This window comes from Armigeres subalbatus, chromosome 3 (assembly GCF_024139115.2).
Source record: "Armigeres subalbatus isolate Guangzhou_Male chromosome 3, GZ_Asu_2, whole genome shotgun sequence".
Taxonomy (NCBI): Eukaryota; Metazoa; Arthropoda; class Insecta; order Diptera; family Culicidae; genus Armigeres; species Armigeres subalbatus.
The window spans coordinates 331695937-331709915 of record NC_085141.1 but is presented as its reverse complement, the minus strand read 5'-3'; the positions used below and the strand labels follow the sequence as shown (position 1 = coordinate 331709915).

Sequence of the window (13979 nt, the reverse complement as noted above, 5' to 3'; positions counted from 1 at the left end):
CCTCCCGGAATTCCTCCGGAAGTTCCTCCTGAATTCCTCCGGAAGTTCCTCCCGGAATTCCTCCGAAGTTCCTCCAGAATTCCTCCGGAAGTTCCTCCAGGAATTCCTCCGGAAGTTCCTCCCGGAATTCCTCCGAAGTTCCTCCTGAATTCCTCCGAAGTTCCTCCAGGAATTCCTCCGGAAGTTCCTCCAGGAATTCCTCCGAAGTTCCTCCAGGAATTCCTCCGGAAGTTCCTCCTGGAATTCCTCCGAAGTTCCTCCCGGAATTCCTCCGAAGTTCCTCCTGAATTCCTCCGGAAGTTCCTCCCGGAATTCCTCCGAAGTTCCTCCTGAATTCCTCCGGAAGTTCCTCCTGAATTCCTCCGGAAGTTCCTCCCGGAATTCCTCCGGAAGTTCCTCCTGAATTCCTCCGGAAGTTCCTCCTGAATTCCTCCGGAAGTTCCTCCCGGAATTCCTCCGGAAGTTCCTCCCGGAATTCCTCCGGAAGTTCCTCCGGAATTCCTCCGGAAGTTCCTCGGAATTCCTCCGGAAGTTCCTCCGGAATTCCTCCGGAAGTTCCTCCCGGAATTCCTCGGAAGTTCCTCCGGAATTCCTCCGGAAGTTCCTCCGGAATTCCTCCGGAAGTTCCTCCAGGAATTCCTCCGGAAGTTCCTCCTGAATTCCTCCGGAAGTTCCTCCCGGAATTCCTCCGGAAGTTCCTCCTGAATTCCTCCGAAGTTCCTCCAGAATTCCTCCGGAAGTTCCTCCTGAATTCCTCCGGAAGTTCCTCCGGAATTCCTCCGGAAGTTCCTCCCGGAATTCCTCCGAAGTTCCTCCTGAATTCCTCCGGAAGTTCCTCCCGGAATTCCTCCGGAAGTTCCTCCCGGAATTCCTCCGGAAGTTCCTCCTGAATTCCTCCGGAAGTTCCTCCCGGAATTCCTCCGGAAGTTCCTCCTGAATTCCTCCGGAAGTTCCTCCTGAATTCCTCCGGAAGTTCCTCCTGAATTCCTCCGAAGTTCCTCCTGAATTCCTCCGGAAGTTCCTCCCGGAATTCCTCCGGAAGTTCCTCCTGAATTCCTCCGGAAGTTCCTCCTGAATTCCTCCGGAAGTTCCTCCTGAATTCCTCCGAAGTTCCTCCGGAATTCCTCCGAAGTTCCTCCTGAATTCCTCCGGAAGTTCCTCCTGAATTCCTCCGGAAGTTCCTCCGGAATTCCTCCGAAGTTCCTCCGGGAATTCCTCCGGAAGTTCCTCCGGAATTCCTCCGGAAGTTCCTCCGGGAATTCCTCCGAAGTTCCTCCGGAATTCCTCCGGAAGTTCCTCCGGAATTCCTCCGGAAGTTCCTCCGAATTCCTCCGGAAGTTCCTCCGGGAATTCCTCCGGAAGTTCCTCCGGAATTCCTCCGAAGTTCCTCCGGAATTCCTCCGGAAGTTCCTCCGAATTCCTCCGAAGTTCCTCCGGGAATTCCTCCGGAAGTTCCTCCGGAATTCCTCCGGAAGTTCCTCCGGAATTCCTCCGGAAGTTCCTCCGGGAATTCCTCCGGAAGTTCCTCCGGAATTCCTCCGGAAGTTCCTCCGGGAATTCCTCCGAAGTTCCTCCGGGAATTCCTCCGGAAGTTCCTCCGGAATTCCTCCGGAAGTTCCTCCGAATTCCTCCGGAAGTTCCTCCGGGAATTCCTCCGAAGTTCCTCCGGGAATTCCTCCGGAAGTTCCTCCGGGAATTCCTCCGGAAGTTCCTCCGGGAATTCCTCCGGAAGTTCCTCCGGGAATTCCTCCGGAAGTTCCTCCGGGAATTCCTCCGGAAGTTCCTCCGGGAATTCCTCCGGAAGTTCCTCCGGGAATTCCTCCGGAAGTTCCTCCGGGAATTCCTCCGGAAGTTCCTCCGGGAATTCCTCCGGAAGTTCCTCCGGGAATTCCTCCGGGAATTCCTCCGGAAGTTCCTCCGGGAATTCCTCCGGAAGTTCTTCCGGGAATTCCTCCGGAAGTTCTTCCGGGAATTCTTCCGAAAGTTCCTCCGGGAATTCCTCCGGAAGTTCCTCCGGGAATTCCTCCGGAAGTTCCTCCGGGAATTCCTCCGGAAGTTCCTCCGGAAGCGCAACTTATTGCAAGTAAATTGATTATAACTTAACCCCAGACCCGATTTCAACCAAATTTGATACACACATTCCTTCAGGAGAATGTTCCGGAGGAACTTACGGAGGAATTCCCGGAGTAACTTTCGGAGGTATTCCCGGAAGAACTTGCGGAGAAATTTCCGGAGAAACTTCCGGAAGAGTTTCCGGTGGGTCTGCTGGAGGGATTCCCGGAAAGCTCCTCCAGCAACTCCTCCGGCAGTTCCTCCGGAAGTTGTTAAGATTTGATTTTTTTAATTGTCGAACAACAGCTGCATTGTTAAATCAAATTAGAATCGCGAACAAAGATTCCCTTTTTAGAAGTAGGCATTTGCCCGCAATATAGATGAATGTAATCTGTTATTTCGATGCAGGCGAATTTGGCCAGAATAAGGAAAACAGGCAACGGCAAATGCTGGGTAAAGCGTACCATTGGTACTTCGCGTACCTGAAGGAATAAAATAGACCCCATCTCGCGGTCCTTAGCCTCTTACCCAGCAACTCCTATCCCTACCTCCCCGCGGTGCTGGCCGGGATACGAGCAACCTTAGGGAAGATCGGGTAACCAACCCCGGTGGGAACTATGGTCGTATGCTGACAGGAAGGGGTTTGCCCTCTCCGGAGGTGCAAATCTTATTGAGCGTCTGTTCTCCATGTCAGGATCGGCTCACAACAGCGTCTGTTCTCCATGTTAGGGGCGGCTGATCATCGTCCGAGTGCCAGCGAGGGACTCTAAGTGAAACTGTGCACCATGGTCCACCGGAAATAAGGAGGAATGGTCCTCCGGAAATTTAGGGGTTTGGTGTCAGGCCCTGCAAGCCAGCCTTTAAAAATCATAAGCAACGAACAATCAACAAGAGAGTACGGACCGGAACCATCGGCGAAGACCACTGCGACGAAAAGGGACTAGCGATTGGAAACTCGGTTCGTGGAACTGCAAATCTCTCAACTTCATCGGGAGCACACGCATACTCGCCGATGTGCTCAAGGACCGTGGATTCGGCATCGTAGCGCTGCAGGAGGTTTGTTGGAAGGGATCAATGGTGCGAACGTTTAGAGGTAATCATACCATCTACCAGAGCTGCGGCAACACACGAGCTGGGAACAGCTTTCATAGTGATGGGCGATATGCAAAGGCGCGTGATCGGGTGGTGGCCGATCAACGAGAGAATGTGCAGGTTGAGGATCAAAGGCCGGTTCTTCAACTTCAGCATAATCAACGTCCATAGCCCACACTCCGGAAGCACTGATGATGATAAGGACGCATTCTACGCGCAGCTGGAACGTGAGTACGACAGCTGCCCAAGCAACGACGTCAAAATCATCATAGGAGATTTGAACGCTCAGGTTGGCCAAGAGGACGAGTTTAGACCGACTATTGGAAAGTTCAGCGCTCACCGGCTGACGAACGAAAACGGCCTACGACTAATTGATTTCGCCGCCTCCAAGAATATGGCCATTCGCAGCACCTACTTCCAACACAGCCTCCCGTATCGGTACACCTGGAGATCGCCACTGCAGACAGAATCACAAATCGACCACGTTCTGATTGATGGACGGCACTTCTCCGACATTATCGACGTCAGGACATATCGTGGCGCTAACATCGATTCTGACCACTATCTGGTGATGGTTAAACTGCGCCTAAAACTATCCGTCATCAACAATGTTCGGTACCGACGACCGCCGCGGTACGACCTAGAGCGACTGAAGCAACCTGATGTCGCCACTGCATACGCGCAGCATCTCGAGGCAGCGTTGCCGGAAGAGGGTGAGCTCGATGGGGCCCCTCTTGAGGACTGCTGGAATACAGTCAAAGCAGCCATTAACGACGCAGCGGAGAACAACGTCGGGTATATGGGTCGAAGTCGACGGAACGATTGGTTCGACGAAGAGTGCAGACAGATTCTGGAGGAGAAGGACGCAGCGCGGGCGGTCGTGCTGCAGCAAGGTACCCGGCAGAACGTGGAACGTTATAGACGGAAGCGGAGACAGCAGACCCGCCTTTTTCAGGAGAAGAAACGCCGCCTGGAAGAAGCGGAGTGCGAGGAGATGGAACAGCTGTGCCGTTCTCAAGATACACGCAAGTTCTATCAGAAGCTCAACGCATCCCGCAAAGGCTTCGTGCCGCGAGCCGAAATGTGCCGGGATAAGGATGGGAGCATCTTGACGGACGAACGTGTGGTGATCGAAAGGTGGAAGCAGCACTACGAGGAACATCTGAATGGCGCTGAGAGTACAGGCAGTGAAAGTCAAGGCAGCGGAGGAGATGACTACGTCAGTTCAGCGGATGATGGAAGCCAACCAGCCCCCACATTGAGGGAAGTTAAGGATGCCATTCAACAGCTAAAGACCAATAAAGCAGCTGGTAAGGATGGTATCGGAGCTGAGCTCATCAAGATGGGCCCGGAAAAGCTGGCCACTTGCCTGCACAAACTGATAGTCAGAATCTGGGAAACCGAACAGCTACCGGAGGAGTGGAAGGAAGGGGTTATATGCCCCATCTACAAGAAAGGCGACAAACTGGAGTGTGAGAACTTTCGAGCGATCACCATCCTTAATGCCGCCTACAAAGTGATATCCCAGATCATCTTCCGTCGTCTGTCACCATTAGTGAACGAGTTCGTGGGAAGTTATCAAGCCGGCTTCGTTGACGGCCGCTCGACAACGGACCAGATCTTTACTGTACGGCAAATCCTTCAAAAATGCCGTGAATACCAGGTCCCAACGCACCATCTGTTCGTTGATTTCAAGGCGGCATACGACAGTATAGACCGCGTAGAGCTATGGAAAATTATGGACGAGAACAGCTTCCCTGGAAAGCTTACCAGACTGATCAAAGCAACGGTTGATGGTGTGCAAAACTGTGTGAAGATCTCGGGCGAACACTCCAGTTCGTTCGAATCGCGCCGGGGACTAAGACAAGGTGATGGACTTTCGTGCCTGTTGTTCAACATTGCGCTAGAAGGTGTCATGCGGAGAGCCGGGTGTAACAGCCGGGTACGATTTTCAACAGATCCTGTCAATTTATTTGCTTCGCGGATGACATGGACATTGTCGGCCGAACATTTGCAAAGGTGGCAGAACTGTACACCCGCCTGAAACGTGAAGCAACAAAAGTTGGACTGGTGGTGAATGCGTCAAAGACAAAGTACATGCTTGTGGGTGGAACCGAGCGCGACAGGGTCCGCCTGGGAAGCAGTGTTACGATAGACGGGGATACCTTCGAGGTGGTCGAGGAATTCGTCTACCTCGGATCCTTGCTAACGGCTGACAACAACGTTAGTCGTGAAATACGAAGGCGCATCATCTGTGGAAGTCGGGCCTACTACGGGCTCCAGAAGAAACTGCGGTCGAAAAGATTCGTCACCGCACCAAATGTGTCATGTACAAGACGTTAATAAGACCGGTAGTCCTCTACGGACATGAAACATGGACAATGATCGAGGAGGACTTGCAAGAGAGACGGGTGCTTAGGACCATCTTTGGCGGTGTACAAGAAGACGGTGTGTGGCGGCGAAGAATGAACCACGAGCTCGCCCAGCTCTACGGCGAACTCAGTATCCAGAAGGTAGCTAAAGCCGGAAGGGTACGATGGGCAGGGCATGTTGCAAGAATGCCGGACAATAACCCTGCAAAGATGGTGTTCGCTTCCGATCCGGCAGGTACGAGACGACGTGGAGCGCAGCGAGCGAGATGGGCAGACCAGGTGCAGAACGACTTGGCGAGCGAGGGGCGTATTCGAGGATGGAGAGATGCGGCCTCGAACCGTGTATTGTGGCGTCAAATTGTTGATTCAGTGTTATCTGTATAGATGTAGACTAAATAAATGAAATGAATGAAATGAATGAAGGAAAACATATATGAGATCCCTAATAAAGCGATACGTATCGAAAGAATAATATTTCATCGAAAAACATGTTGTCGAATTCATTTTCGCGGAATAACATTTGGCGAAATGTATCTTTCGCGGTATGATACCTTTTTCGGAATGACTTTTGGCGGAATGTCGTTTTGCAGAAATTTATTATTTATGCAAATTGGCATCTTCTCACTTAAGTGTAGTCTAAAATTGCCGCAGTTTTGAAACATATAATTGTTCCATGCCAAGCCTTTATTAAACCTGCCAAGCGTGCTCCTTTAGTGAACGAATTATCTCCTCACTCCTTCCCTTATAAATAATCCTTCCCTTCATTAATAATCAATTTTCTCTTCCTTTCGCCCAACACCATTTTTTTAATAATTTCATTTTCATTTATTTAGTTTACATCTAAACAGATAACACTGAATCAACAATTTGACGCCACAATACACGGTTCGAGGCCGCATCTCTCCATCCTCGGATACGCCCCACGCTCGTCAAGTCGTTTTGCACCTGGTCTGCCCATCTCGCTCGCTGCGCTCCACGCCATCTCGTACCTGCCGGATCGGAAGCGAACACCATCTTTGCAGGGTTGCTGTCCGGCATTCTTGCAACATGCCCTGCCCATCGTACCCTTCCGGCTTTAGCTACCTTCTGGATACTGGGTTCGCCGTAGAGTTGGGCGAGCTCATGGTTCATTCTTGGCCGCCACACACCGTATTCTTGCACACCGTCAAAGATGGTCCTAAGCACCCGTCTCTCGAATACTCCGAGTGCTTGCAAGTCCTCCTCGAGCATTGTCCATGTTTCATGTCCGTAGAGGACAACCGGTCTTATAAGCGTCTTGTACATGACACATTTGGTGCGGTGGCGAATCTTTTTCGACCGCAGTTTCGCAGTTTTTTAATAAAGTCAAGTTTATTTAACATTTTTGTTTTGTACATTGGGTTTTCATGTCAAGAGTTTGGCCACTAAGCTCTTTATCTCCGGTTATAAGTATAATATTTGCTATTTTATTGTTTAGTTATTTGATTATTATAATTTAATTTCAATATAACATTTTATCAACGGGGGTCCCGTAGCGTAGTTGGCTACACGTTCGCCTTACAAGCGGATGGTCATGGGTTCAATTGCCAGCCCCTCCACCAAAACCATCGACAGTCGCCAGATGCGCAGCTCATACGGAGGCGTTTGGGGTGCGCGCCTGATGACGACTGACAACTTGTTCTTTTCGAGGGCATTCCACCAGGAACTTGCCCTGTTTTTCAACTTAGTTGTCTATTAGCATTTCCACAGTTATTAATTTCGATTAGTGCTTTCCTATGCCACCAGTTGCATGAGGCAAATACAATTAATACACTATGTTCAAGAAGCCGACCATGCTTCCCACCTGAAACCATCCTAGGCTGAACAGAGAAACGAACTCGCAATCTATAGATTGGTAATCCTTCCCCTATGCGTTCACTCGCATGGCTAACTGGATATCCATCGATTTATACCGCACTCAACAAGAGAGGGAAGCATTCGGGGAATTGTTATTCGTGGAAATTGCATTCTGGGAAATTGCATTCGGGGAATTGGTTTTCGGGGAATTGTAGTACAATCAGAATCATGACATTTTCACGATTTATGGAAATAATTTCCCAAATGTGCGTTGAAGTATTTTTTTTATTTACTGCACACATTTTTTTGTGCCAATAGAGAAAAAAATTGCGAAATGGCCATGTAATAGACAACCTGTAATGAAGCCCAGCAGCCATCATTCATAACCAGTTATGGCTCCGTTCTCGAATAATCATACAATGCTCATTATATGGCATGAAACTGCATAATTAACTCGGAAAAAATGTGACCGCATCGTTTAATGAAGCTCGGACCGAATTGCGAACTTGTTTGTGAAACAATTTCCTCGGAAACTATTACTGCTTCATCGCATAACCCTGGCAATGGTTTCCACCATTGTTAAATACCGAACGCCGCCCCGTTGCCTCTTTCGCCAGCAACACCGGATGCCAGTCAAAAACCACTCAACCGAAGGTGACAAGCTCGCAGTTCTCCGAAAACGGGAACCAGCTGATTCTAATCATGATGCCATCTAACCAGCCAGCCCTACCAACCATACCCACCGCCCATCGGTATGGCATGAGCCCTCTGAATTCTGGGAAACGCAACGAACACTCCACAGCCAAAAAAAAGCGGTATGAAAGCCCAGTGTAGGACTTACCCGTTCCACTCTCCACGCCAAACCGTGTACGGGTATATGCGTTCCATGTTGGCCTGGGATGGTGCGAATGTTTTGCGGCGAGCTTACGTCATGGCTCTTTCCCGATTCAAGAATGAAAACAGGTACCAGCCAGCAAAAGCGCCACCAAGAGACAGAGCCAGAGAAAGAGAGAGTGCGTGTGGGGGGATTTTCACCACCTGTTTATGCTTGAGAAAGCGGAAAAGTTACCTACCACAGTGGTCTCACGTCGGAGCTTTTCCGGGGGCGTTAGGGAGGTTAGGATTGGAACCGGGGTTGGAGGCCGTATGTGTAGCATCGCCCGGATGTTTTGTGACGTCGGCAGAGGAGATATAAGTATACAGAGCAAATTACGACAACGGCTACGGCTGCCGACGCCAGCCGAGATACGAGCTTCTTGATGGTGGTCCGGAGTCCTGAATGAAAATCGTTGGGCCTGCGCAGTTCCGCTGGCGAGGGGGCATCCCAACGAACGTGACGCGAGAGTGATGGTCGTGATTGAAGAAAGAGAAAGAGAAAGTGAGCGGAGAGCCAGAGCTCGCCGAAAGCTCGCGGGTGCATCCTTGGAAGGCGTTCGGTGGAAGGATTTTCTGCTGAGGCGAGGCAGGGCAAACGGGAGGAGAGGGGGTACACGACTAGGACCTAGGAAAAAGTGGCTCACGGTTGGAGTTCGCTCATTCGCGTTTCATCCCTTGACGAGGCAGTTAGTGTGTTGTACACGGTTCCCGAACGCGCGTCATGGCCAAAGCGGCCTCCCAGGGTGGTCCAACTTACCCCCTTATCATCATCATCCACAGCAACAGCAGCAACAATAATAACTACCACTGCAACAACAACAACAATTGCAACAGCTACCAAAACGGAGCCAAGTTGTGCTGAGTGATAGAAGAATAATACGGTTCGGACGTAGAAGGCCGCGGTCGAAATCAAAGCAGGCTCTCGATAAATCCGAATTCCGAACGGTCATTCGGCTTAGTTGGCAAGTGGTTCTGATCCGTTGAAATTGACTCAACGGTAATAGTTTGGTGAATGTGATGCAAAGTGTTAACTATAGAAGTGGTTATTTTCAGAATCCGTTCTGAAGTGAAAAAAAACAACACTCTGTGCTATAAAAAAAAACACCGGAATAAATTTACCAAGGCTCTCTGATGTGTGAAAACTGTAGCCACTAGGAATAAAGTTTTAGCGTTCCAGGATACTTTCCTTGTCCATAAATCCGCAACAGCATACGTGAAGCATCCCCCGGAGAGAACGAGAGACACCCGGAGTCTATTTTTATACACCGACAAGTCCAGTGTACGCACGACTTGACTGTGAGAAGAATCAAATCTTGAAGAAGATTGACGAAGCGCTGCGAAGAAGGGCTTACAAGTGTGAATGCAAAATCGCGAAAAAGTGAAACCAAGTGGAAACTGTGATCTTGGTGAAGATATTGTGATATCGGATAAAACCTATAAGTGCTTTTCGAATTCAGTCCGGATACTTCACCACGGCTAGTAGGAAAATCAGAAGCCACTGAAAACCCCAGCGCGCTCACGTTCCGTTGTCTTCACAGATTCCGCTCCGCTCACCGGCCCTCAATAGGTGAAAAGCAACGGCGAAAGGATAACAACTTACACAATCGATATCGAAAAAGGACAGTGGTGGAATCACACGGATGTGCTAAAAATAAACTGACAAAGTGAGTGTATGACTGCATACCACTGTAGTGTGAGAGTATCGAACAGCCAAGCGGAAACGGACAACCGTGGAAAAAAATAATAAAAAAGCATCCAAACAAGCCGACGAAGACGCGGTCGGACAGGTGATTTTTTTTATTTCGAACAAAGAAGGCTGTGAGGAATCAGTGAACCAAAAACCGAAGTTGGCTTTGAACCTGTTGATTATTAACTTGTTACGTGTGCGTGAGTGCGGTTTGCCCGTTTCGCCGTTTAGAAGTGCACACGCAAGGTCACCCGCGTACGTGCCACTACCTGCCACTGCTCCCCGCTATTTGTTCTCTACACCTCTCTATACTCCTTCGCGCCTTTCACTCTCTCACTATCCCTACCACCCGAACGACCTCTCAACCCCGCCAACCACAACCAACTAATAAGCTCAAAAACCACTGTACATAGTCCTTCCGGAAACACAAAACCCCGAAGCCCAAGCTTAGCCATGTTCCGTCGTCAAATCCTGCCAATCCTGGCATACATGAGCGTGCTTTCCAGCACCTATTCGCTGCACATGGCCCGCGATGCTTACATAAAAGCACCGCCTCCTCCTCCGGCTGCCGCTGCCCAGCTTCTGGAAGAATTGGACGATATGTCCGAGCTGCTGGCGGAAAACAGAATTCCCGCGGGGCCGCCACCTCCCATCGTAGTGTTGCCGCACATGAAGCAGCCCTCGCTATCTTCGGCGTCGGCTCACCATCACCAGCAGCACCAGCACCAACAGGTGCTACTTTCACCATCCCAGCAATCTCCCGAAAGGTCGCCCCATGGCGTCGGGGTCGTAATCAATCATCTAACCAGTAACGAACTGCCCGAACTGAGTTCGCCGCCGGTGCGCCATCCGGTGGGACCCTTAATCCAACCTCGCGGCCTACAGGAACTGTTCGGGGTGCAAACCAACTTCGACCTGCGCAATTCCCAACCGATGCAGAACCCCAACGTTGACGCCAACAACGACAACAACAACGATCTGGGCAGCGATGAGGATCAACCCCCGCAACAACAACAACAACAACAACAACAGCAACAGAGAAGCCCGAACAACAACAAACGATCATCGCACAGTAATAGCAACGGAGGGGGTGGTGGACGAGGAGGAAGTTCCATGGAAGCTACCGGCGGGGGCGGTGGAGGGGACAGCAGTAACAGCGGCGGCAGCAGCAGTAGTGGCGGAAGTGGCAATATGCCGTCGATTCCGCACGATATGGCCAGCCAACTGATGCTGCGCAGTGCCCGGGGCCAGCGGCAGTACGACGTCCCGCAAATCGGTGAGTGCTGTTTTTACAATTTATGTTTCTTTCCTAATTCAATAAATTATATAGGTGATAGACGAAATTAATCTCAATTATAACACGGTTTACGTAACAATTAAAGTAAATAACCTTAATGATTTTAGCGAGATAGTAATAATAATTCGCAAAATGTACAAACATTACGTTTTTTTAAACCTTACGAGGCATTCCTTGGACTTGGGGTCCATCCCGAAACACCGTGATCATTTTTTGCAGATTTTAGATCTCTTTAGACTGTAGTTATGTCGGCTTACCAGATGGTACCCTTTGGGAGGACATGTCCACATTTTCCATGTAATGTCCTCCTTTTGAGAAGGATTTACAAAGCAAAAGTATTACAGAAAAAGCTACCGCAAAAAAAATCTTCAGAATCAGTGTAATACGCTTTCTTAAGACTTCGATTCGGCCTACTACTCCCTTTACGACACTGATCTTGCTTTAAGATTGCTATAGCGAACAGTTAGGAAAAGATAATTTCCTAGTCCAATTTTGTAAAAATTATCACTTCTGAACGTTTTGGAGTTTCGTGGGTATTTTTTATTATTCTTTATTAAAGATAATTTCAGTCCAATACTGGTTAATGTCTGTTTCCTTAAGATTATTTACTGTTTGAACTCATATAAGATTCTTGTTTTTCAAAATATTCTAGTCAAATTTTATAATGCTAAAAATTCAAACCGAAAAAAAATTAAATTTCAATTCGTTAAATTTCCAATCAGTTAGAAAAACCTCAATTTCATTTTGTTCCAAAGCTTAAAAACAAATCTATGCTTCGTTTTGTTCTGATCCAACATTCGATATGAAAATGTATGGTATTACATCGGAAAATTTTACAAATATATGTAAAATATTAGGGGCCGTTAAAATATTACTTCCACAGTCTGAAGGGGGAAGGGCGTCCAAGATTTTGTGACAGTGCATACACTTGGTATACAGAAAAACGTGACAGAAGCGGGGGAGGGGGGGGGGGTTGAAAAATCTCAAAAAGTAAAGAACATCATATTTGAATCACCCCTTATAAAAAATTCTAAAATGTTAAATCACAGAATTTTTGTCCCCTTTCAACGAAAGTGACACAAAAAAACAGTAATATCTCTATTGTAGCACCCCCCTGGTGAATTTTGGGGTGATAAAATTGGGCATGTAACAAAATAGGAAAAAAAATATTTTCTATTTTTTAATTTATTTCCAAAATATGAATCAGTTTATGCCTTGGAAAGGCAAAATGCGTGAACGGTACCCTTTATTTCTAATCGAAAATGCTTACAGAAACATTTACAGGTACTCAGAAGTCATTCATAAGAAACCACAGGTGGTGAAAGTTATTTAATGAAAATCATTGTTGTTTGCGGTATTATTTACGAAAATAGAAAAAAACGACTAAAATTTTCAGAAATAAATTGGGGTGACAAAATCGGGGAGTGACAGAATCGGGTCAACACTGTAGTTACAAAATTATTAATCTCTGATTAATTTAAATTTTTCCCGAAATTATTTTCCTTTTCGGATGAAAAGTTTTAAGTTTTTCCAAAAACGTACAGATTCCGCCAGAATGGGATTCTGAATTACCATGGAAAATTGTCAAACATTTCCCAGAATGTTATTTGGAAATCCACCATAGAATTTTCCTTAATTTTTCTGAGAATTTTTTTTTATTATACCCGAGAAAATCTGAATTCCCTCGAGTATTTTTTATTCCCGAAATATTATTCTGAACTGTCATTAAACATTTTGCATTTTCACGGAATTTCTCATTTTTACCAGGAAACTTCTCATACTTCTCTCAGGGGAAGGCTACTAATTTTCTATTTTATTTTTAATGAAATTCTAAATTTCCCAAGAAAATTTAAAAAAAAATGCTCACATGAGATTTATCTGAATTTTCATTGAAATTTGTCACGTCTAAATTTACATTGAAAATTTCTATTTTTCTATCTGAATTCATTATAATTTGCACAAGAAATCGAAAAAAGTTTTTTGTTACACTCTCAGGAGCAAATGTTAACAAGATTAAGTAATAGGGAGGATATATTCCATGATAAATTCCTTTTCGGAAAGCTCCATTGCGGGGGCACTGCGCACTGGTAATGATGATACATTTCGACTTGTTTTACACTTTTACTTTATCTTTATCGTTTTCAATTGTAATTGAAACAAATTCTTCAAATTCTGCGTTTACTTCTTTGATTTGATGCTGTGATGATAAGCTGTTCTTGTAATACCTCGAATTATCTTGTTCATCAACTTAAGCGGCCACTTCATTCCACCGTCTCTTGACCTCTACATCACCCGAGTCACTCTTCAAGACTTTCTTGGCTTCGAATAATAAAGTTGGTTAAAATTTTCCGATGAGAAGCATATGAAGGCGATTTGGTGGATAGTGGCCTTTTCATTTAAATTCACCCTGTTGTCAAGATATCACTAAAGCAGTGGTCTCCAGCATGATTACTATCAATGGCCGAGCTGTTGAAGCAGGCCGCTGTATATCTGCAAAAACAAAAATCAGTTCATGTTCATATTACAAAATATTGTATATTTGAACTATATATTTTATTCCTGTGAATCTTTTTCAAATAAAATATATACTTGCAAGGACATTTCGTTCTACAGATGTTATCGCCGTAGCTGACTTTCAGTCTTCAATACACTTTGTGCAGTAGCGGACTTGACACGAAATTTCACCAAAGGATCGGCTCAGTTGGCAGAAAATATTTTATGCTGATTTACAAATGATCATATCTCGATCGATTCTGTAATTTCGATCTTATATTTTTTAATTGTTGCC

At 46.9% G+C, this 13979-nt stretch overlaps 1 protein-coding gene across 5 annotated transcripts in view; it reads left to right on the top strand.

Annotated features, from left to right (window-relative positions):
* Positions 1-9175: 9175 nt before the first annotated feature.
* LOC134221250 (synaptonemal complex protein 4) overlaps positions 9176-13979 on the top strand; it is a 176143-nt gene continuing 171339 nt past the window's right edge. For all 5 annotated transcript variants that reach the window (XR_009982290.1, XR_009982288.1, XR_009982289.1 and 2 more), the window contains exon 1: positions 9176-11170. Coding sequence is in view for 1 of the 5 variants with exons in the window: in XM_062700442.1 (XP_062556426.1) it covers positions 10348-11170 (823 nt within the window). In the remaining 4 variants the exon portion in view is untranslated. The remainder of the gene's footprint in view (positions 11171-13979) is intronic.